The following is a 24,978-nucleotide window of genomic DNA, read 5'->3' as shown; positions in this document are numbered from 1 at the left end:
AGACGATCATGTTTTCCTCCATCATACATATTTAAGCATAACTGGGATACAATTTGCTGGAAGAGCCACCATGTTTAAAAACCAGTTCCAGCCAAATAATCTACACTGAAATGCTCTTGCCCACATGGAAACCCACAAATGCCAAGGCATTTTCTTCCAGAGTGTGAATAAAGCAATAGTTATTCTAGAAAAAAAATGCTACAGAGGTCTTTTAATAGCAATATTTAAATTCTCTTGGATCTTCAAATACTTTAGGTGATTAAGTGCTTGATACCCACCAAACCAGCAGTTCTTACTAGAAATGGATAAATAGGTAAAAGATAACCAGGGCTTCACAGAGGTTAAAAAAGCAAGACAAAGTATGGCAGAGCCCACTCAGACCATTCTATAGGATTGATATTAATTTGGGGGCAGCAAGTCTGAGGGGAAAATACAGAGAGGTCAAGGCCTTTGAGCCAGGTCTGCCTTTTCTTCTCAGAGCCAGCTCCCTCTCAGGTGCCCTTGAGTTCCGACGTTTGGACCTGAAGGTAAATCGCGTGTTCTTTGGGCTTCGCTTTCCTGTGGCAACCAGAAATGGAAATTAAAAGTCAAAATTAAGAAGCAGTCAACATCTCCATTAGGGTTGCAAAGCTGTGTGCAGAGTATCTCAAACATACAGAGAGACCCAGGAGAGCAAGCAACGAGGAAAATGGGTTGACAAGGAGCCAAGGCCAGGTCTGGATTTAGGCCCAGGTCCTTATGACTCCAGGGACCACTCTCTACTGCACAGGGACCCGTGTCTGGCTACAAAATCCTTGGAACTGAGCCTGGAAATGGGTCTGAGAGATTAACTGCTTCACTGGGACTTTTGCTTTCTTTTCCTTCTCTCCTTCCTTTCTTTCTTTCTTTTTTTAAAGAGCTTTAAGAGTAGAATCTGAAACTCTATGAAAGCACACTCCATTACAAGAATCAAGACTTCAAGCCATTTTTTGTATGAGAATTCACACCCTATATGAGTCAAATGTATGATATGTCAAGATCATTGTATTGTCTTGAGCAACTAATGAAAAAAAAAAAAAAAAGAAAAATCACTAAAGAATCTGAACCAGGTGCTGGGGTTGTGGCTCAGTGGTAGAGCACTCACCTAGGACATGTGAGGCCCTGGGTTCGATCCTCAGCACCACATAAAAATAAATAAATAAAATAAAGGCATTGTGTCCATCTACAACTAAAAAAAAAATTAAAAAAAAGAAAGAAAACTAGGGATGGAACCACCATTTGACCCAGCTATCTCACTCCTCTGTCTATATCCAAAGGACTTAAAAACAGCATAGTATAGTAACGAAGCCACCTCAATGTTCATAGCAGCTCAATTCATAATAGCTAAACTGTGGAAGCAACTTAGATACCCTTCAATAGGTGAATGGATAAAGAAACTGTGGTATATTTTCAGAATGGAATATTGCTCAGCATTAAAAGAGAATAAAATCATGGCATTTGCAGGTAAATGGATGAATACCATGCTAAGTGTATTAAGCTAATCCCCAGATCCAAAAGTCGAATGTTCTCTCTGACAAGTGGATGCTGATCCATAATGGGGGTGGGGGTGGGGAGAATGGAGGAATTTGATCCTGCCAAGGGGAGGGCGGGAAGGGGAGAGGGCATGGAGGTAGGAAAGACGGTGGAATGAGACAGACATCATCACCCTAGGTCCATGTCTGACTGTATACATGTGCTGCGACTCTACATGGTGTACAACCAGAGAAATGAATAGTTAGTTGTGCTCCGTTTGTGCACAGCAAATCAAAAAGCTTCTGCTGTCATGTGTAACTGATTAGAGCTAATAAAAAATGAATTTTAAAGAAAAGATGGAAGAAAGAGAGTGTGTGGAGTGATACCGTGACCCTTCTAGAGGGCAGGGCTAACATCTCCCACCCCAGCACCGCGGACTTCACCTCTGGAGGTTCTCGGCATCTTGGATGGTCTCAGGCAAAGCAACGCCCTTGGTCTCGGGAAGAAGCAGTGTCACGCCTCCGGCCGACAGGCCCAACACCCCTTCAATGAGACAGATGGCAAGAGGAGGGTTAGAGCACAGGTACCTCCACCTCCAGGAAGGGTCACAGCCACCACAGAGACGTCCAGGCTACGGGGAGGGGGCGGAGAGACCCGGCTGACTGTCAAGACCTTGTAAGGGACATTCAGGAAAGAAAAGGATGGGGTAGCCGGGGGAAGGCCAGAGGAAGGAAACAAAAGGTGCCTGTGCACCTCCACAAAAGAAGGGAGCTTCATAGTGACTGATGTCAAGGGTTAGCGGGGAATGTGGAGCCACGTGCCTCAAGAAGAATGTGAGACTCGATGTTGACGGTTGTGATAGAAGATAGATAGACAGATCTGTAGATGATCTATAGATGGATCTATAGATGGATAGATAGATAGATCTATAGATAGATAGATAGATCTATAGATAGAGAGATAGATAGATCTATAGATAGAGAGATAGATAGATAGATCTATAGATAGAGAGATAGATCTATAGATAGATAGACAGATAGATCTATAGATAGATAGATGATAGATAGATAGATAGATAGATAGATAAATAGATCTATAGATAGGTAGATAGATAGATAGATCTATAGATAGAGAGATAGATCTATAGATAGAGAGATAGATAGATAGATCTATAGATAGATAGATCTATAAATAGAGAGATAGACAGATCTATAGATGATCTATAGGTGGATCTATAGATGGATAGATAGATCTATAGATAGATAGACAGATCTATAGATAGATAGATCTATAGATAGAGAGATAGATAGATCTATAGATAGAGAGATAGATCTATAGATAGATAGACAGATAGATCTATAGATAGATAGATGATAGATAGATAGATAGATAGATAGATAAATAGATCTATAGATAGGTAGATAGATAGATAGATCTATAGATAGAGAGATAGATCTATAGATAGAGAGATAGATAGATAGATCTATAGATAGATAGATCTATAAATAGAGAGATAGACAGATCTATAGATGATCTATAGGTGGATCTATAGATGGATAGATAGATCTATAGATAGATAGACAGATCTATAGATAGATAGATCTATAGATAGAGAGATAGATAGATCTATAGATAGAGAGATAGATCTATAGATAGATAGACAGATAGATCTATAGATAGATAGATGATAGATAGATAGATAGATCAATCTATAGATAGGTAGATAGATAGATAGATCTATAGATAGAGAGATAGATAGATCTATAGATAGAGAGATAGATAGATAGATCTATAGATAGATAGATCTATAAATAGAGAGATAGACAGATCTATAGATGATCTATACATGGATCTATAGATGGATAGATAGATCTATAGATAGATAGATAGATCTATAGATAGATAGATAGATCTATAGATAGAGAGATAGATAGATAGATCTATAGATAGAGAGATATATCTATAGATAGATAGACAGATCTATAGATAGATAGATGATAGATAGATAGATAGATAGATAGATAGATAGATAGATAGATCGATCGATCTATAGATAGGTAGATAGATAGATAGATCTATAGATAGAGAGATAGATCTATAGATAGATAGATCTATAAATAGAGAGATAGACAGATCTATAGATGATCTATAGATGGATCTATAGATAGATAGACAGATAGATCTATAGATAGATAGATAGATCTATAGATAGAGAGATAGATAGATCTATAGATAGATAGATAGATCTATAGAGAGATAGATCTATAGATAGAGAGATAGATAGATCTATAGATAGATAGATCTATAGATAGATAGATAGATCTATAGATACAGAGATAGATAGATAGATAGATAGATAGATAGATCTATAGATAGACAGATAGATCTATAGATAGATAGATAGATAGATAGATAGATAGATCTATAGATCTGTAGATAGATAGGTATGGGTATAGAGCATAACACACATATGTTCCTCCCTCCCTTCCTCTCTCCCCCTTCCTCTGTCCTTCTCTCCCCCTCCCTCTCCCTTCTGTCCTCCCTCCCCCTCTCCTCCTCCCACCCCTCCTCTCCCCCTTGCTGTCACCTGTGCATGGCAGGTCTCTGCCCAAGAATAGCCATTTTGCTGTCTACCAACCCGGTAAGCAGGTCTTGGAGGGCCTGAGCTCAAGGCTGGGGGAAGAAGGAGTAGCTCCCTCCTCTTTCACTATCCAACTTTATCAGCAGTGAAGCCCACACGGCACTTTGATTCCCACTTGTCTCAGGTCCTGTCTCCATTTCTAAGCTCCAGAAGCAGAAGGGGTGGGTTCAGCACCTTCAGACCTCCCGCGCTCACAGTAAATGCATGCAGTTAGCCACTGAATGCACGGGAAGCAGGAGGCTGTTCAAAGTCCCATTGAATCTTGCCCTGGAATGAATGACTGGATTTGGGAGCCACTGGATATAAATCTCTGGCCACTTCCTAGAAATTGTATCTTCTCTTTCCCCAGAGACAGCTGAAGAGGGTGCTCCATCCTCCCAGGGTCGGGGAGCATCGAGGACCACACTGTGCCCTGCAGGCTGCGAAGGAGGGGGCGCAGGCTCATGAGGTCTTACCAAACAGAACAAGGGGCAGGGCTTGCCAAACCTCCATCAGCCTGAAGACCATGAAGGGGGTGAAGATCCCACCCACGTCACACAGGGCGGAGCACACCATCACCCCAAGGTTCCTGAGGAAACAGAGAATCCAGAGATCACATCCTGTGATTTGGTTTTCCAAGATTCCGTCTTTCTTATCCTAGAGCCCAGGGAAGTGCCAACTCCTGGGGCCGCCCAGACAGCACTCAGCACACCTGGGGCCAACTGCGAGGACCAGGAGGAGCCTGTGGACCACACGTCAGACTGAGAGGGGGTGTCACCCAGGGTGGAAAGGGGGAGGGCCATGCCCTGCCCGCCGGCCTCTTCTCAGTTCCACACCAGACACCAGCTCTCAGGCGCGTCACCATGAAGAATTGATCGAAGCCTGATGAAGGTCACCAGCCATGTGCCCCTGCTCCGACCCTCAGTTCCACACCCTCCTGTCCAGGATCAAGACCTGTTGTCACTGGGAGGTGAAGACACATCTCTGGGTGACTAGGTCTAAAGGATTTAGGCTCATGTCAGCCCTGGTGCCTGGGAGTGGAGCACACTGGTTAGGGGTGTGTGTGTGTGTGTGTGTGTGTGTGTGTGTGTGTGTGTGTACACATATTAACGTGCTAATATAAAAAACATTAACTTACATAAGCACTAGGCCTTCTAAATTCTGCATGTTTTCACTTTATCTTGTAACTCTGTGTGCGTCTTGTCCTCCTGTATCTATTCTCCTTTATACTGCTCTCAAGCTGCCTTTCATTTATTAAATGCTTTAATTTTTTCATTTTTTTCCTCCCTGAGTGGCTTCAGTGTCTTCTATTATCTTGCCATCTAATCTCCCAGGAATGTACACATTTGCTCTAAGCTCTTACTTTATAGAGATGACTGACTCATTAATATTTTGCATTTTATGGTAGCATATCTGTTTACAATTTTCATCTGCTTTGTGACAATATTCTTTTGGCCACACTCTGGGATAGGAGAGATTTTCTTTTTGATCAGGCTTGTATCTGAAACCTCTGAAACTGTGAGCCAAATAAACCTTTTATCTTATTAAATTGATTATCTCAGGTATTTTATTACAGTTACACAAAGCTGACTAATACAGCATTTTTGACAGATTATATTCTGACTCAATCCCCTGGGACTGGTGGCCATAACAATGGAATTATTTGTCCCAAAGTTTTTAGACTCTGTACTCAGAACTGCCAGTGTAGGTTTTCCGTTTAGTTTGTCTTCATTTCTGTCCTCAGTCCAAGCAACACTATACAAATGAGAGTCTGAGACATGGCCTTTTGATACAGGAACAGGCAGAAAAAAGAATGACTAACTCAGAGTCATCACTCAAGGACTCAGAGAACTGTGAAGGTGTAAGATGAGGTTGGGATCTGGAATTTTCTTAGAAGCCACTGATATGTTCACAATGGGAAAGGAGTAATTTATGCAAAGGAAAAAAAGCTTAAGGTAATAAACTGAATTCTAACACAAGTCAGGTTAAGATAATGGCAGTTTTTAAAACATCAAATAAAACGGCTACTTTTACAATTAAAATTATCTTCATTTAAAACCAAGTCCTGTGAGATACAGACGGCAATAATTCCATGCAAAGGTGCTTGGCGTTACTAGGGAGTAGGAAAAAGGAGGGCCACAATAACACCCCACCTCCCAGAGTGGCTTAACACCGACTTTCCAAACACCCCTGAGGACGCAGAGTAACTGGACGTCTCACACACGGCCCGCAGGAGTACGAGTGGGGCACCCCCACAGAGCACATGACCCAGCATCACACTCCTAAGTTTTACCCCACAGAAGTGAAAACATGTCCATCCAAACACCTGTGCACCGATATTCAGAGCAGGTGTACCATGATCCCCCCAAACAGGAAGGAGTCCAAGTCCAACCATGACCAGGGCAATGAAGAGAGCAGGTCCAGGCACTGGTAAGCTACACGGCAATAAAAGAGCCACAAGGCAGAACAGTCTGGAAAAGGTGACAAGAGAGGGACAGAAGTCAGATTAGCAGCTGCCAGGAGCTGGAGGTGGAGCGAGAAGGGAACTTACTGCAGAGGGCTATGAAGAAACCTGGGGGACGCTGGAAATAGTCTGTATTTCATGGCAGTGTTTAAAAAGATTAATTATCTATGCCATCAAAACTTGCTTTCAGAAAGCATGAATTTGAGTCTATGTATGCCCGACTTTAAAAAAAAAAAAAATTCTTCAGCACCAAAAGCAGAGGCAACAAAGTAAAAAGAGAGAAACTGGAGCTTATCTGATCCAGAACTTCTGTTCATCAAAGGACACAAATAACTGAATAAAAAGGCGACCTAGAGAATGAAAGAAAATGTCTGGAAATCATACATCGGATAAGGCCCCAAGATCCAGAATATATAAAGAGCCACAATCAACAACGACAGCAAGATGGCCCCCGCCCGGGGCCCAGTCTGATAAGGGGAAATCACTGCATCAGACTTTTCTCCAGAGAAGACACACAAACGGGCCACAAGTGGGTAAAGAGATGTCCCACACCACTGATCACTGAAGAAATGGAACGCATGGTGAGTCACCCACTCAGCCCATCAGGGCGGCTGCTATCAAGAAAAAGGAAATAGGCCTTGGTGGGACCAGGAGAAACTGAAGCCCTGGGCCCCCAAGGTGGGACATAAAACGGGCGAGTTGTCGTGGAGACAGGACGGAGGTCACCCGGAAACTAAGAAATAGATTACCATGGATCCGCGGCCGGCTTTCACCAAAAGACCTGACAAGGTCAACTTAGAGGAGGAAAAGGTCAGAGCTTCAGTCCGTGGCTGGCTGATTCCAGGGCTCTGGGCCTGAGGGAGGTAGCATCCCCTGGTAGAAGGGTGTGGAGGAGGAAAGCTGCTGAGCTCGGGCAGGCAGCAAGGAGGCCGAGAGGGAGGAGCCGGAACAAAACTCACCCCCTCCAAGGCATGCCCGCGTGACTCCTTCCTCCACCAGGCCCCACTGCCCACAGTCACCCCACCCCCGTACAGTCACCCCTTCAAGTTCTTAATCATTCACCAACTGGATTAACCCACCACTCAGGTGACAGCTCTCGTAATCTGATATTTCAGACCTTCATGAACACAGGAGTGTCTGGGGGACATCATAGCTATACCATAATTCCAGTAATTTCCCATCTAGATAGGCATCCAAAAGAATTGAAAGTAGAGGGCTGGGACTGTGGCTCAGTGGTAGACCTGGTTCGATTCTCAGCACCACATAAAAATAAAGGCATTGTGTTGTGTCCATCTACAAAAAAGATTCTCTCTCTCTCTCTCTCTCTCTCTCTCTCTCTCTCTCTCTCTCTCTCTCCTTTAAAAAAAAAAGAATTGAAAGTAGAGTCTCCAAGAGATATCTGTGCACTGATGTTCACACCAAAATGTGAGAGCAACCCAAGCTTCCAAGGTCAGATGAATGGATGAACAAATATGTTCTGAACACAATGGAATATTACTCAGCCTTAAAAAGGAGAGATGAGCATGTGCTACAACGTGGATAAGTCTCAAAGACGTTATGCTAAGTAAAATAAGCCAGTCATAAAAATATTGTACAATTCCACTTAGATGAAGTTCTTAGAGTAGTCAAAATCGTAGAGACAGAAAGAAGAATGGTGGCTGCCAGGGGCTGGGAGGGAGGAATGGGGTGCTATTTAATGGTACAGAGTCACCGTTTTGCAAGGTGGAAAGAGCTCTGGAGATTGACCACACAATGTGAGTGCCTCCGACGGCACCCACCTGAATACTTTAAAAGGTTTACCATGGTCAATTTCATATTTCACTACATTTCTTGGACGTTCCTCGTTTAGAGAGCAGTAACATGTCTGAGAGGAGAAAGTGCCCTGCACTCTCTAGCTGTGTGACCTTGGAAGTCCCTCTCCCTGTTTAACCCTCAGCTTCTTGTGTAAAACTGAGGAGGAGGATGTTCAATAACAACTGTAAAGGTAGCCTGGGTCATAGTTGTGGAAAGGCTTGTCACTATTAGTCCAGCGTGTAACAGAGCAGCTGACACCCACACCACCGCCTAGTGCTAATGGGATACTTAAGCTCAGCAGCCCCGCGGCTTGCCCAGCGCTCCCTCCTCCAACCCAGAAGCCTCTGTTCTTGTGCCGCCTGTTTACAGGGCCTGGCATGCCCCCTGCCCTTAATTGACACGAGTACCCACATTTCACATTCTCTCCCATAACCCGGAACCTTCTCTTTGACGCCCAACCCTACCTCTCTGAGCATGCATTCTTAGCAATACCCAATGTTCAACTTGACCGACCCTTGGGGGCGCTCGGGGAGACGTCCTACAAACTTTGGTCCTCGTGAGCCTGGCTGGCAGGAGGTGGGATGATGTCCCCCCACCTCACGCACTCACCTGATGAAGGTGGGGTACAGCTCTGCGTTGACCAGACAGATCATCTGCAGCACAATGGTGATCCCCATTCGGCCCAGGCAAGCCACCACGATATTCAGCCAGCGCTGGTCTGCAGAGACAGAGGGACACCAGGGTGGCACTCTCTTGCCACAGAGGAAAGGCCTGGAGGGCTGGGCTGGACTACGAGGGCATCCTCTCTGACCCTTTCGTTTTCAGACAAGTGCGCTAAGATCCGGAGACTTCAGAACCTGAAGGTGACACCTCTGGGAAGACTCCACTTGTCCCCAGAGACAGGAATGAGTTTGGGGGCTCCGCTGGCCTCCCGTCAGCAGGCCGACCTAGACAAGCTGTTGGCGTCCTTGGGGTGGATGCTAGCCGCACAGCTCACGGGTGGTTAGGAGTCTTACAGGTAACGTGTCAAATTCCCCCCGTGACTGCGGAATTTAAAGGCTGAGGTTTGTCCATCCTAGAACAGCGCTGCTGCTAGCCATCCTGAAACATCCCAGCAGGTAAGTTAGCTCCCGCCAGGCTCAGCCCTGATGGAGTCCTCTATCTAGTGTTGCTTCCAACCTAAACAGCTTCTGCCAATCACAGGGAGGGTGATTAGGGAGTGAGCCCCGGACAGCTGCTGGAATCCCCATTCCCACTGGGGGTGACCACAGTAATGGGCGTCCCAGGAAAGAACACAGATCCCTAATCACCACTGATATTATCACCGACATTGCCCCCACACCAGAGTACAAGTGGCCCTGAGCGATACTGGCTCACTACAAGTCCCCTGAGGTCACAGATATTGCACTACCCTGGCCCCTGGCACCAGACGCTGGTGACGTAGGGAAGGCTCGGTTGGTTTCACTCAGTTGGCGTGAGCTTCCCAAGGAGCGCCAAGGCTGCTCACCGCACACACAGCTCAGGGGCACTCTTGGGCCTCTGCTGCTCTCTGCCCCCGAGAAGCCAGGCTGAGCCTTGGGAAAGACCCCTCCTGACCCAGCTTCTACAAAACAAAAGAGGAAGGAGATGGTCCCGGGGGTCGGGGCCAGGGCATACACAGCATCGCTGCCCTCAGAGAACAGTGTGTCCACTCTGCCCTGCTGGCTGGGCCACATGTTACAGCAGTCAGAGGAAAGACTGCGCGACTCCCACCCAAAGCCACCAGTGCTTTCCTGCTGTGCTTGGGGTACCGTCCACGGTTGCTGTCTCCTGGCTCACAGGGACCTCGTCTGATGCTTGCCACCCAATGCCAGTCCAGCCGAGCTCCAGGCTGAGCCCTCTCCTCCCGTCCCCTTTCCTGCTGCTCCCTGCCTGAATCTCTCTCCTCGTGGGTCTACATTACTCTCCTCTCCATGTGCATGGAGGAGCCGCCGCAAGGCAGCTTCCTGCCACATGGCTGAGCTGCTCAGGAACAGGAGGACTGATCTGCGTCCACAGAGGCCAGGGCGGCAGGCGGGCGGGCAGGGCTGCACGGATCTGGTGTGACGGTGCGGGAAGGACAGCCTGGGTGCCCACGGTCCAGGTTCACCAAACCACACAGTTATAAAGTGCTCATTATATATTAGTCAGACCCCCATTTAAATTGTTAAAGAAAGATGGTGAATGAAGGTGACACCCTTTGTTCTTGTTCCAGGGGCTTATCAAAGCCCAGTTCCCTGGAAGACAACGAACACAGGCCACTCACCTTGTGAGATAAACAGCATGACCAAGCAGGCTGCCCCGGCCATCAGACTGGACAAGGCTAAAGGGTAGATGCGGCCAGCACGGTCAATGGTGACGAGGATGATGAAAGCCGCAGGGAGTTCAACCAGTGCGGAGAAGAAGAAGTCTAGGTAGATGTTCCTGCTGGTGGCCCCCATGTGCATGACCAGGCCCTGGTAGACCACAGCGCAGGAGAACCTGGGCGAGAGGAGAGCCCAGTCAAAGGCAAGCTCTGCAGGGGACGAGCAGCTCAGGGAGGGAGCCCCCACCCACTGGAGAGAGTGTGTCACTGGCCTAGAATGTTCTAGAGCCATGCAAAAAGAGGGCTATAAAGGGCCCTTGAAGACAAATTCCTTTAATGATGTGAGAGGATGCCTTATGCTTATGAGCTTTCGCTGTTACCATCGTCATCACCATGGTAACAAAGTCAAGGATCCTGGACACAACAGGGCGGAGGGGCACACAGAGCCTCACCTGCACAGGACGCTCCCTGAACCTCACAGCACCATCTTTAACGGGCACTGTTGGTTGCTCCCATGCCCCTGCAGGGCCCTCTATCTGTAGGTCACAGGACACAGACACAGATGGAGGGGCCTTCCTAAACTGCCCACTCTCCAGTCCAGTCAGAGGGTGCTGTGTGTCACTGGGGAGATATCATTTTGGAAACTAGAGCATCTTAGATGGTATCTGTGACTACATTGTTCAAGGAGCCTTTGGTCAATAAGAAATCCTGGTCTTGTCCCAGCATGCAAATTGCCTGTGCGCCCCAAAACTGAGATGGCAACTGATGCTCCTAATTAATGTGCCCCTTGTTTTATAAAAGCCTCAGCCATACTTGCAGGGCTTTTGTTTCTTGTCATTGCTGATTGGACAAAAGGGTCAAAAAGAAAACAAACAAACAAAAAGAATGCACACACCTGTAGCTTGGTGAGTTTAGGGAACCGGAGCCACCCCCCGCGCCATTTGGCCAGTGAAGTAGAAACTGTCACACACTGCTGATGAGGAGACCGGCTCAAGAGAAAAGAACCTACAACTTGAATCTGCCTGTCCACACACCAGGTGATAAATGAGCAGGGCTGCCACCTTCAGGCAGAACCCATGAATTGCATGTACGTTTTAAAATAACAACAACAACAACAAAAAAAACTGTGCTCACTGAGCATTTGCTGTATCTGTACCCCACACTGTTCCAAGCGCTCTACACAGAGCATCTCTTTAATTCCCCAATGAGCTAGATACTGTTATTGCTTCCACTGCTGATGAGGACACAGTCACAGAGAGACTGAGGCTCTTTCTAAAGGAAACACAGCCAGGAAGTGGTGGGCAGATTCCCAGTTTGCAGAATGAAGAGAAGCAGGTGGGGCCTAGGAGGGACAGTGGGAGAAGGTGTCAGGGGCCAGATCACATAAAGCCTCACTTGTGGGTCAGAAAAAGAAACCTGGCTCTATTCTCAGTGGATCGGGAAGTCTGCAGAGTGGGCCGGCAGCCAATATCGAGATTTGCCTGGATTGGGGGTGGCCGAAACAGAGGCGTCAAATGCCGCCTTGAGGGGTGTGTTCTTGGGGTGGAGGGGAAGCTGAGCAGTCCAGGTGAGTGAGCCATCAATCCTGTCTGCAGGCTGCCCACAGAGGGGCTGCAGAATCAGGCACCACGGAAACCCACCAGCTACACGGGGCTCTGCAAGGGCTCACTCTAAGGTTGGGTGCAAGACCCCAGGGCAAACTCAGGGACAGGGCTGGTGAGTGCGAGGCAGGGGCAGGGCAGGGCGAGCCCAGTATCTAACACCCTGGGTGGATTCCGTGGAACAGCAGTTACTCATTCAACTTCCAGCAAATATTTACTGAGGGTCTACCATGTGCCAGGCACTGCCCTACTAAGTCGACTCCTTCTTCAAATAAAGCCTATTGTGTTAGTGCCAGCAGCTGCTACTGGGAAGAGGAACTTCCCCGGGGGTCTGACCGCTGAGGACCCTGTGTCAGAGAGCAACTTAAGAATCACTGTGTTCTGAGGGACGCCCATATGGAGGAGCCAATCCAACAGGTTGGGTCCCTTCCCATGCCAGCCACTGAGAGAGGAGCAGACCCTGGCGTGGGCAAGGGGTATGCCGGGAGTGCACGGGAGTTCTAACCAATGGCTAATGAAGGCACAGAGAGACCCTCAAGAGGGTCCTTCGGTTTTTAGATGTGAGAAAAGAAAGGGGTCTCCCCTTTGAAGGGCTCAGCTTTCCTGATTGATGTCATCAATCCCTCCAGCTTCCGACACGATGACAAGACCCGCTGCTCCCCACAGAGGAGGCTTCGTAGAGTTGAGGCAGCTGCAGCTCCTCTCTGCCACTCCACGGTCCCAGTAACTGTCCTTCCTGTCCAAACGGGCCTTCCCCATGACCCAGCCCCCCCGGGAGAGAAGGCCCCTCGGAGCTCTCTGACAGCTGACCACTGTTCTGAGATGGCCTCTCGCCCTGCTCTCTCTACACCTGAACGACGCTGGGGACTTTCTTTTGCACCCCACGTGGGGGCAGCGCCGCAGGCTGGCCTGCGGCGGGGCAAGGCCTCACCATATGTACATCAGGATGCAGGTATGCTTCCTCAGGTTGGGCGTGCGGAACAGGTCTATGAAGGAAGGGCTCTGCTTCTCAGTGTCGTCCTCTTCCAGAGAGAGGCTCTAGGAGGGAGAAGATCATCACTCACCCAAGCTGTGAGTGGGGTGGTCCCCGGGGGGCCACGGCCACTGATGGCTATCCCACCCTGACCTCCAGCACAGCTCCACCACTTCCCCGGGCAGCCCCAGAGGGCCCAAGTCCGGGAAGTGGGAGCCCTTCCTGGTCCACCTGTAGGTCAGCAGGAGGCGATTTCCCATTCTTCCGGGAGATGTGGTTCATTATCTTTATTGCTTGAGTGTTTCTCTTCTGTGACAGCAGCCATCGGGGCGACTCCGGCACACACCTAGGGACACAGTGCATCACCAGGTGGCATTCCCCAGAGCTCACCTGACTAAATGCTGAGGACAGGATGCAGTTGTCCGAGCCACCCCCTCCCCAGGTTGGAACTGTGATGCCTCCAACTGCTTGTGCATGAGGCCCGGGGCTATTGTGTGCTGGCCTGTGTGGCCCTGGCATGAGCTCTGAGGGTCACTCAGACTCAGGTCACCTGCTAAGATTCACAGAGAGAAGGACCACAGCCCCCCACTAGTCTTCTTTCTGTGGAGCAGGGCCCCATGTCTCCAGGAGCGGGCCCCCTCCGTCCATCACCAAGCAATCTTGGGGGCCAGCTTTCACCCGGAGAGGATGGGTCTACTCCAGGTCCACCCTCAGCAGAACCGTGGCAGAAGGTGCACAGATATTCCCTCTGCTGTTTCCTCTTCCCTCCACGATGACACTTCTCTGTGGAGCTGGTTTTCCTGCCAGACCCTACAAGGTGCTCACAGCTCTTAAGAACAGCACCTCATTTGGACTAGTTCTGTTTCACAGTGACACAGTGCGCACGTTTCCCAGGGACACCCTACCCTGAGCAGCCTTTCAATCATTCATACATTCATTCGTTCATAAATCGATTCAACCAAGATCAAATACCTACTATGTGGCTGGGTTAGAGGGGTGTCAGAGCCTTGTCAATGCCAGTATTACTTGTAGACAGGGGGTCAGGGGAGCTTCACAGGGCTGTAGGAGGTAGAGCCCTGGTCGTAAAATGACCCTGTTCCTTGTACTAGACACTGTAGGCAGATCATCTCCAAGATTCCTCCGGGCTGCGGAGCGACACCTGGAAACCTGCCCCCTCACCCAGCCATGAGAAGGGACCACTGAGGGCATCTCAGCGCGGGCAGCTGGGCTTCGTGTTTCTGGAAGGTGCTCATTGGAAGCCTCGGGCTGGACAGGCAGCGCTGTGCTCCTGGACTTTAGTCTGACTGTGGCATCGCTCCCGTCTATCTGGGGGGTGTGGATTTGGACTGGCTCTGTCTGAGGACAGCTCCCAATGCCATCGGGGTCATCTGGCAACATCAGGACAGCCTGAGGGCAGAAATGGCCCAGGGCACAGTCTCTGGGAGCAGCTCCGCCTCACCCATATGGACACCATGGCTCCTTGGAAGGTGGCCCATGTGACAGGGGCCCTCCGTCCCACCGAGCCTGGCCCCAGAGCGACAGGACTTAGAGCAGGAAGCTGTGCAGACTTGCGGGGGACACATTACCAGTAGTAGAGCAGGAAGAAGAAGGTGGGCAGGGACACGGCCAGCTGGAGCCAGCGCCAGTGGGGAATGGCATAGGCCAGCCAAGAGAGCCCCAACAGCCCCACGGTGAAGGCCACCTGGTACAGGATCGCCACTGTCTTTCTGTAGCCTGAGCCGACACACTCTGTGACTGAAACAAAGAAAGTCACCGCTGGACCCCAGGGGGAGGCAGGTCCGAGAGGCCCATTCCCATTGGCCTCTTCTCCCAAGCCCCAGCCTGGCCCAGCCTGCTCCCAGCTCCTCTCTGTGTGGCCTCCATTTGCTGCTTGCCCAGCTTCTCTGCCTACCTCCACCACCTGGCCCAGCCCAGACTCCCAGGGGCCGGGTTGCCCTGTGCCCTCCGACAACCCTTTCTCGGGCTCCTCCTTCCATGTTTCTCTCCTGGGCTTTAGGCTCAGCCTCTCTTCCCACGTCTTCCCCTAGAAGCTCTAGGCTGAGCTGGACATTCTCGGGGACCATCAGCTTTGCACAGCTGAGTGTCTACGGGGGATGGGGCTGTTCTCACTGTTAGGATGCTCAGGGGCACAAGAGGTCTCCTGTTCTGGTGGCAGGCAACCCACGTGGTGGATATTTATACTAAATACTAGGTTGGAATGTGTCTGCACCGTGGGGGAACAAACAGCAAGAAGAAGGCAGGTCAGGAACGTGGCGGGAGAGAGGCCGTCTTACACAGGGCTGGTGGGACAGATGGACGGAATTGGAGCCGAGACACAGACGAGGTGGGAGAGGCAGCCACACAGATGACAGGGAGGCTCAGTCCAGTGGCAGGATGCCCACGGTCTGGAGGGGAACTGTAAGGAGACCCTGGGGCTGCAGGGGCAAATCAGGAAAACAGGTGAAGGGGGGCTGAATCTGGGGGGAGGCGATTCTGGGGGGCCCGCGGGACATCACAGGAACGTTGCCTCTTACTGAGTGGAACGGAAAGTCGCCGTGGGAGAGCCACAAGCCACGGCCTGTCTCCAAAGGTCACCTTGCAGCCCTGCTCACAGCTGGCCGTGGGTGCAGCCGGGAGGCCTGTTGGGCGATGGGGCAACCGTGGTGGCGTGGACCAGTAGAGGTCACGACGTGGGCAGGGTTCTGTGTGCATTTTGGAAATACAGCCAATACGAGGTTCACTGGTGGACTGGAGGAGTGGGAGCAGAAAAGGGGATGTGGTGTTGACTGCGAGGTGTTCGGCCTGAGCCACTGGCAGGAGGGCACTGGGCCCAGCTGGGGGTCTGGGATGGAGGAGGACTACAGCCTGCTGCCTTGGGGTCCTGCCATGTCAATCAGGAGCCAAGAGAAGAGATGAGAAGGAGCCACCAGTAAGCAAGAGGAGAGCCAGGTAGCGTGTGTCCTGAGCAACTGGAGAAGCCCACTGAGGGACAGAGTCTCCGAGGGCTCTTGGCTAAATGCCCATTTTGGCACCTGCCCCTGGCCTTCCCATGAGCTCCCAAAGGAGGAGGACACCTTATCTATCTCAGCACCCCAGCCCCTACCATTGCCTGCCAAGCAGCACCAGTGACCATTGGAGAGGCGACGGCACAGCGGGCATTGGTCTGAGCCTACCCTACACCCAGGGCAAAGCACTGGCTCCTACAGCAACCCCAGGAAAGAGGGCACCATCATATTCCCATCTTGAAGCTTCTGAGGCACAGAGAGATCATGGCCCTTGCTCCAGATCACACAGCTGCTCGGTGCTGGAGCATGGATCTACCCCAGCTGCTCCTCTATCCATGCACCAAGCAGCGCCCGAGGAGCACACGGGACTTCCCGTCAGCTGAACCACCAAACGTAACCAAGTGCTCGTGGTTCTCGAGGCAGGAACACGGTTTCTCCTGGCCCTCGTGGACTGCCCTCGGAAAGCCAAGCCATAGGACACCAGTCTTAGAGGAGAGTCTGGCTATTTGTTTTTTTCTTAAAAGAGCAGAAATGTGGCTTGGCTTCCCTGGGCCGCTGGAACCCACCCCTGGGCTCAGGTGACTCCTTTATTTGCTCTCCCCCAAGGAGGGAGTTCCTGTTTTCGGTTCTGACCCCCTTCGTAGAATAAAGAAAAGCTCATGTGCAGACTGCTCGCCTGGTTGACTCCTGGGTTTTTAAAAACTCCTCTGTCCTTTCCTCCTAGCTCTGGACTGTCATTTAAGCCATCTGAGTTCTATTTCTTTTAAGGAGTTGCTGGCTCTTTCGTACTTAAAACACTCCCCCCACCCCTGGCTCGGCTTCCTGCAGCCCCCCCACAGCCACAGAGGAGAAAAGGAGGCCACACCTACCCGCGCCTGCCCCGGCACAGGACACACAATTAACTACCACGACTCTCTACCCTGAGCGCACCTCCCCGCCCCCTTCCACCCACCGCCCCCTCCCTGGGCCCAGGGAGACCTCAGCCCTGGGTGATTACTCAGGGTGTAGCCAGACATCCAGGTGCCCTTGCTGACCATCCCCTGCAGCAGGCGGAAGAGCAGCATGGACGTGTAGTCTGGGGACACGGCTGTCAGCACACCGGACAGGGCCATGACCAGCGAGGTCGCCAGGAGACACAGCTTACGGCCAAACCTGAAGAGACAAGTGGTGGGAGGAGGCTGAGGACCTGGGCCAGTCACCCCACCTGCCCATGGACCCCCCTCCTGGGCCTGGCAGGCCGCGCGCGCGCCCACACAGCTCCCAGTTCTGCTCTCAGGTGGAACTCCTGCCTCGCCACGGGCCCTGCCTCAGGAGTGTGCCTGGCCAGCATCCCTCTTCTCGATGACCCGTCCACCCCTGGGCTGTGACACACCTTGACTCACTCCCCTTTCCCTGGGCCCCTGCCCCACCTCTGACCTGTACATGGCTTCACCTTCCTCCCCCAGGCAGCCTCACAGCAGCTGGAAACTGCCACCACGTCCCATCTCTGCCACCTTCTGCAACGGGCTCCAACTGGCCATGTCCTCCACCCCTGCCCCAACCCTCTCTTGGCGCGGTGGGGAAGTTGACAGGACCAGCCTGCACTCACCTGTCTGCGATATAGCCGATGCCCAGGGACCCGAGGAAGAAGCCCAGGTTCACGCAGGACTGAAAGAGGTCCACCTTCCAGGCGTTGGCACACACCAGGTTAAACTGCCCCAGGGACCCAGAACAGAAGGGTACATGAGCCAGAACCACACCTTCCACCCTCCCTCCAGACAAGGCCAGGCCCCTCGGAGAGCTCCAGGTTGTCCCTTGCACGGTTTCCTAAGACACAAGACAATGAGCATCAACACACTCCTCTAACAGCCTCCAAGTGACATTCGCTAAAGCAGCTGTGGTCCTGTGCTTTGTCCTTCATAGTCGACTGTCAAAGGATAAAGTGACTTTGGAAAAGGAGCAAGAACAGGTAGACCTCAGAGGAGACGTGGCTGCCAGGTCAGTTCTCTAGAAAAAAATAGAGCCTCATGCTTTCCCAAAAATAAATGTAGCAGAAGACACATAAGATGTTTTCCAGAGTTAGTTGAGGATCCTCCATGTGTTTAATTGGATGAATTCCACCAGGGACAGTGGACATTCTGTCACAACTGAGTGGCACCTGAGGGGGACAGAGGCTGGAGTGAGACAGTGTGGCATCTAGGGGCGGCCAGCACAGTAGTCTCATAGGGTGACATCTGACAGCTAGGAGGAGACTCAGAGGGCCCCACGTGACACGAGCCATAGAAGAGTGGACTCCAGGGAGACCAGAGGCGGGGAGGCAGGAACTGGGCTTCCTGCCCCCTCCTGCCGCCCTTCCTGGGCTTCCTGCCCTCCTGTCCCTCCTGTCCCTCTCTTTCCTTGCTTCCGCTTCATGGCTCCATCAAACAAGCAGCACTGCGGAGCATGATGGCAGTAAGTCACCTGGCGACTTGGAGCCCCAGTCCCCATCTGAAACAGGCATGTGGACCTGTCCTGCCTCACCCTGTGAGCTCAAGGGCTTTGTCTGATTTTTAAAAGTATTTTATTATCCCTCCCCACACGTCCAAAGTTGTCCTGGGGTCAGACATTCAGAGTCTCAGGCTGAACTCAGCTGGCCGGTGTCATCGACAGATACGTTCCTCGGCGTGAGCGACGTGTTTTCTGCAATGGAGTGAAGACTCTGCATTATGCGGACTTTCAGGAACAAACCTAAGCCTTGCCATCAGCCGTCCTGTCCCATGGAGTGACAAGCTCAGTGTCACTCTTTCTCTCCACCAATCCCAACGTTCATTTCCTTTGAAATGTGACTGGAAGCACACCTTCCGGTGGAGCCTCTCCCAGGTGGCCCTCCAGGCTGCCATTCTGCAGCCGTGGACCTACAGGCTTTCCTGCACCCTGGGCTTGGGCACTGGGACACAGGAGGAGAGCTCATCCTGGGGTTATCTGGCTGTCTCAGGGTGTGTCTCCAACTGCCAGGGTCTGCTTCAACTTCCCCCATATCAAGAGGGACAGTGCTCTACAGCACTGAAGTCACAGGGTGGAAAGGGACGTGGGACTGTGACCCCTGGCCTCACTCATCCCTTCCTGGCCGCTGCTTTGGTTTCATTCCATCTTTGCAAGTCTGTGCCTCTGTCAGTTGCCCTGTCTCCCTCCTGACAGGCTCTGGTGGCCACCTTGCCCGGGCTTCATGCACAGCCAGACCCTCCCTGGGGCTGGAGGAAGCCAGTCTCTTTCAGCCTCACTTCCAACCCCACTGCCCGCAAGGGTGGACACTGCCAAGCTGTGGGGATCAGTTCCTAGTGCCACCACACGCAGGCTCATGTATGCACCCTGGGGACACAGGCCTGGTCCCACAGAGAGGCTGGTGGGCACAAAAGAGGGCCAGAGGAGGTGTCCTAGGCCCATCCACTGGGCCCTTTCCAGCACAGTAGAGGAAACAACAGGGATTGTTCTCCATTGCCTCACCACAAGAACCACCCAGGGTCCCCGTTAAAATCCTTATTCTCTGGTCACAAGTGGGAATGCAGGTGGCCCTGCAGGACTAGGCAGGCTTGGGATCCAGCGGCCTGACCACCTCCCCCCACCTCTGCTGGGGAATGGCCCCTCTCACTCTGTGCTCAGGCCTAGAGGAAGCAGTGGCCACCTGGGCTGGTGTGGGCTATGGCTGAAGCCAGGGCCGGCAGAGCAGACCCTCCTGATGGGGAGTCAAGAGCCAGGGACATCACATCCCTTCCCCAGGAGCCTAGGCCCCAAGCCTTGGAGAGGGAGTTGAACCTGGTGTTCAAACAAGGTCGTTCATCTTCCTCCTCCAGCAGTTCCAATGTCCAAGGCAACCCTCGGTTAAAAATTAGTTCTACAGAAAGGGATAACTGCAGTCGATCCTCAAGAATAGTCTCCAGTTCAGGATAGGGAGGGAGGGGAGGGCAGCCTGAGAGCCGCTGCGGGGAGAATTAAAATGGGAGCTACGGCCGGTTTCCTCTGCCTCCTGCCCCTCGCTGTTCTTCCTTCTGCACAAGTCCCAGCACCCGCAGACTCAGTCCAGCACTGTGGACACTCCTCCTGAAAGCGGCTCGCCCTCACTGTCCCTGCTGGTCACAGTCCCAGGACTCCCAAAGTCCTCACCAGAGCTCTCGCTTTGGGGCTCATTTGGAGCCCCTTCACTACACAGAGCCAGTCGCTTCTGTGAACCTCTTCTGCCTCTGGCCCCTCCTCCCCGTTTCTGCAGCCTGCTCACCGCCTCTTCACGTGGCCGAGCTGCTGCTCCTGGTCCTCAGCCCAGGGCTCAGTGGCTCCCTTTGCCTGCTCCCCTCAGGCCAGAACCCGCAGCCCCCTCCTTCTCCCTGACCCGCAGTAACTTCCATACCCTTACAGCACGGTGGCATTTCATCGCCATGACAACCATGTTGATTGACATTTCTCATCTGGGCTCTTTTCTTGACCTCTTCCTGCGTCTCCCTATCTCAGAAGACTCCGGTCCCACCACCAACCTGCTTCCAGCCCATTCACTGGGTCTAGTTAGGGTTGTCTCGCTCCTTTGCCTAAATAAGACCAAACCCCTTCATTTAGCTTTAAGGTAGGTTTGCCAGATGTAGCAAATAAAAATACAGAGTGCCCTGTTAAATCTGAATTTCAGATAAGCAATAATCTTTTTAGCATAAATACATTCCATGAAACATCTGAACTCCCAACCACAGTTATCAATATAAAGTATTGTGCAATATCCAAAATATAATTATCCTAAACAACAAAATGACATTATCTAGCCAGGTCCAGTGTCACGTGCCTGCAGCCCCAGCTCCTCAGTAGCCTGAGGCAGGAGGATCACTTGAATCCAGGACTTTGAGACCAGTTTGGGCAGCAGAGCAAGAACCCAACTCAAAAATTTTTAAAAATTCTATTATTTGAAATTCAAATTTAACAGGGTACCCTATATGTTATCTGGTAACCCTGAGGACTCCATAACTCCCTGGGGTGGCACAAGTTAGCTGACTCTTGAACTTGACTCACGCTGTTCCCTGGGCCTGGGATTTCCTAACTGCCCTTACCTACCCCCCCACCCTCCCCACCCCCACCGCCTCCCCTTTGCTGGTCAAATCACCCTGAGGCTCCGGGGCCTGAGCGCTCTCCTCCTCAGAGCACCTCCCAGGCCCCACTGAGGCTGTCACTAGTGGACACTGTCTCACTCCTACCACACCCTCCCTGAGCCTGCAGACTCTATGAGGGAACTTCACAGCAACTCCCCTGTCCCCTTGCAGGGTCACCCCCAGTGCTAGGACAGAGGGAGAGCTCAGAACATGTTCATTGGAGATGGACAGACGGACGAGTGCCTGGGCAGTGTCTGCACGGAGTCCTTTCCTGCACAGTGTGTCTTGGCCCAGAGAACAGCAGGTCCCGGCTTGGGTCCCACAGGGTGGAGCACCCCTGGCAGGTGACCCAGGCAACTTAGCCACCACTGGAGGTGGTGGTGTCCACTCAACAGCATGTAACCAGTTGCCCCAGCACCTGCTCTCCCCAGGTAAGCAGGCTGAGTGTTGACCAGGTCAGGGGAGGGGACACTGGCCTTTCCACCAGGAAGAGCCCTAAACATGTTGGCACTGAAGCCACCGAGGAAAGGGGTGGAAGGAAGGAGACTGAGAAGCCCTGAGCAGGCCGGAGGGGCGATGGACAGTGGGGGGCGGGCGTGAGAGGGTGTCCTCCTGTTCTGGGTGTATGATGTCCTCACCAAAGCCAAGCCATGGCTAACAGCCTCTGAATGGGTCTAGGCCTATGGCTTCTCCAGTTGACCAAGTGCCCACAGAAGGTCCTTAAAGGGATAAAATATTGTGTCACTTTTTACTAAAAAATTCTCAAAGCAAAATGCTCAAAGAACCAATTAAATCATCCAAGCAAGGCCCCTTGGACACCACTGCCCTGCCCCACAGCAGCACACAGCATAATGCCTTAATCACGGTTGTCAGCTGAATCCCAGAACACCGTGTGGCAAGGTCTTATGATCCCAGTTCAATGATGAAGACTCAGAGAGGCTGAGAAACTTACCCAGTGATGCTCAGCTAGTAAGGAGCATGTCTGGGATCAACCAAAGTCAAGGCGACTCCACACCACCTCAGTGGCCGTCATTTAGGTCACCTGTCACCACTTGGGGTGGGGGGAGTTTCACATTACCAACCATGGGGAAGCGCAGCCGTGAAGTTGTCGGCTCTGGGAAAAGCCGGGGGGCAGGAGTGGAGAAGCCCTCAGACTCCCTGTGAACCCCAACAACGCAGCGCGTCTGCGAGCTGTCCTCCCAGAGGCCCCACCTCCTCCCACACCCAGAGTTTGTGGCAAAGAATGCAGAAGGCCAAGACCCAGCCCGACACCTCGACCTGCACACGGACCAGGACCCTGCCCTCTTGTCTGTTGAGAAACTGAGCCAGACGGGCTTGCTGTACATCTCCTGTCCCTGAAGTCTCCACATCACCCTGAATACAGAACCTCGGCCTACCTCAGTGACGATGGAGGAGCCAGGAGTGTCGTACACCCAGCCATGCTGACAGGGGACAAGTGGCAGGTGGCTCCTGTTGACAGCCAGGCTGGCCAGGGGGTCCACGCAGCTGAGGGTGCTCTGGTTCCAGTCCACCTCATACTGCATGCACTGGCTGAGGAAGGCCTCATCCGCAGCCCCCAGGCCGGGCACGGTATAGTTTAGCTCCTCCGCTGGGCTCCAGCCGCATCGCTGGCTCAGCTCAGACACCCCGGGGCTCCGGCAGTGGTGGCTGGGGGCAAAGCCCAGGAAGACGATGCCCAGGTAGATGGGGGCTAAGGCTGCCGAGGTGAGGCATAGTGTGAGGAAGACTCGCTTCTGGTACCAGCCAAACTCCCCAACCTGCTCTAAGACATCGTCCACGGTGGGCATGGCTGGTCAGCACACTTGCCAATTTGGCCAGACCTGCTCGGTCTGCAGTGGCCGCATTCAGTGTCTCTTTTAAAGTTCTTTGAAATGAGAGGTTTGAAATCCAGTTTCTGCCCAGGCATGATACATCTGGAAAGCCACCAACTAGCAACGACCTTTTACCCCCTTGCTGGTATGAGGGCAAGGGTAGAAAGCACACGACCAACGGCCACTGTTTGCTCTGCTGGGAAACCAGTCAGCTCAGCGCAGGCCCCGAGGGCACCGGAGTCCACCCAGAGGGGGAGGAGGGCTCCTGGCCTGGAGCAGGCCAGGAGCCCTCCTCCCCCAGGCCCCTCCAATGAGATTATCTATTAAAGAAATTCCTATAACCTGATAAGCCCTGGTGACGCGCTGACTGCCCTTTTATCTCAGCCTGCAGGCCTAACGGGGGCCACAGGCCTGCACAGCCTCCTTCCCAGCCACCTCCGTGGGGCCTGCCTCGCACACAGGTGCAGGCCCTCAGGCCTCTGCTCTGTTGGGCTCAGGGGATTTAGGACCAGAAACTCAGGGAAAAGGGGGTAATGAAGAACCACCGGCCACTCGGTGACCATCCAGGTCAGAAACACCAGCCTCAGGCCAAGACGAGTGCCGATACACTCCTTCTCTTGACAGCCTTGGGGTCGGTGCCGTTGCCCGGCCCTCCCCACACCTGGAGAGCAAGGCAGGGGCACTCAAGAGCGCTGTCAGAGTTCTCAGTGGAGATCTGGGCTTTGCAGTCCAGCACTGCCCTGAGGACCTGTCACCAGCTGTTTGTTGGGACCTGGGTTCATTCCACAACCCTAACCCTACCCCTACCCCTAACCCTACCCCTACCCCTAACCCTAACCCTACCCCTACCCCTAACCCTAACCCTACCCCTACCCCTAACCCTACCCCTAACCCTACCCCTAACCCTACCCCTAACCCTAACCCTACCCCTACCCCTAACCCTACCCCTAACCCTACCCCTAACCCTAACCCTACCCCTAACCCTAACCCTACCCCTACCCCTAACCCTACCCCTAACCCTAACCCTACCCCTAACCCTACCCCTAACCCTAACCCTACCCCTAACCCTACATCATAGCATGTCCAATGCTATGATAGGCCATGAACCACGGAGCTGGGACAGTCCCCAACTCTAAGCAGCTCACAATCTGTCAGGGAGACAGACCTGTAAAGGAGCAATCACCAGAGCAGTGACTGCAGCCAGCAGGGCCAGGGAGCCCCCTAACACTGCCCGTTTGCCCACATGGACCTCACCAGTTAGCAGACTGAGCAAGGGTAGAAGGGAGTCAGGCAGGGTGTACCAGGCCCTGCCGGGTGGCCGCAGCCCCCGCTTCCCAGTGCTCACACCTTGAGTGTGCAGAACCTTTCCCACCAGATGAAAACAGCAAATGTCACGGTGACACCTCTGTGATTATGTCACATAAGGTTGCACATCCAGCCATCCCCGGTGGCACATGCACACCTGTAATCCCAGCTATTCAGGAGGCTGAGACAGGAGGATCAAAAGTTCAAGTCCAGCCTGGGCAACATATGAAAACCTTACCTCAAATAAAAACCAAGGAGGGGTGTGGCTTAGTGGTGGAGCACCCCTGGGTCGATCCCCAGTAACGCACACACAGACACACACACACACACACACACACACACACACAGGTTGCAACTGCATCTTCTGCAGCCTCTCTCCCCTTGGCTTGAGGAAGCAAGTGGCCCAGGCAAGGTCCTGAGGCACCCGGGCTGATAACCAGCGAGAAACCAAGACCCTGAGTCCTGTGACAATCACGTAGGCTCGGCAGT

General features: G+C 52.1%; 1 protein-coding gene across 1 annotated transcript; it reads right to left on the bottom strand.

Moving 5' to 3' along the window:
- Positions 1–322: 322 nt before the first annotated feature.
- On the bottom strand, positions 323–23,193 carry SLC22A1 (solute carrier family 22 member 1). Its single transcript, XM_081295316.1, has 11 exons — positions 22,750–23,193; positions 17,860–17,963; positions 17,269–17,423; positions 14,853–15,021; positions 13,498–13,612; positions 13,225–13,331; positions 10,654–10,868; positions 8,979–9,087; positions 4,588–4,700; positions 1,935–2,034; positions 323–558 (listed from the first exon to the last, which is right to left on the bottom strand). Exons 1-11 carry the CDS (start codon positions 23,158–23,160, stop codon positions 492–494), a joined length of 1,665 nt encoding a protein of 554 aa, XP_081151442.1. The 5' UTR covers positions 23,161–23,193; the 3' UTR covers positions 323–491.
- Between the last annotated feature and the right edge of the window lie 1,785 nt (positions 23,194–24,978).

Source organism: Spermophilus citellus (genome assembly GCF_964194105.1).
Source record: "Spermophilus citellus genome assembly, chromosome: 5".
Taxonomy (NCBI): Eukaryota; Metazoa; Chordata; class Mammalia; order Rodentia; family Sciuridae; genus Spermophilus; species Spermophilus citellus.
The sequence above is the reverse complement of the archived record's forward strand: the minus strand, read 5'-3'. Positions and strand labels throughout refer to the sequence as shown.

Bases quoted from the DNA above. Each gene is read 5' to 3' on its own strand.
- SLC22A1 (XM_081295316.1), bottom strand. From the start codon at position 23,160: ATGCCCACCGTGGACGATGTCTTAGAGCAGGTTGGGGAGTTTGGCTGG. The intron at 10,869-13,224 runs GTGAGGCCTTGC...CCTCTCGCCCAG, and splicing joins TGCATCCTGATGTACATATG to GTTCTCCTGCGCTGTGGTCT. The intron at 4,701-8,978 runs GTGAGTGCGTGA...CTGTTTCCTCAG, and splicing joins CTGTACCCCACCTTCATCAG to GAACCTTGGGGTGATGGTGT.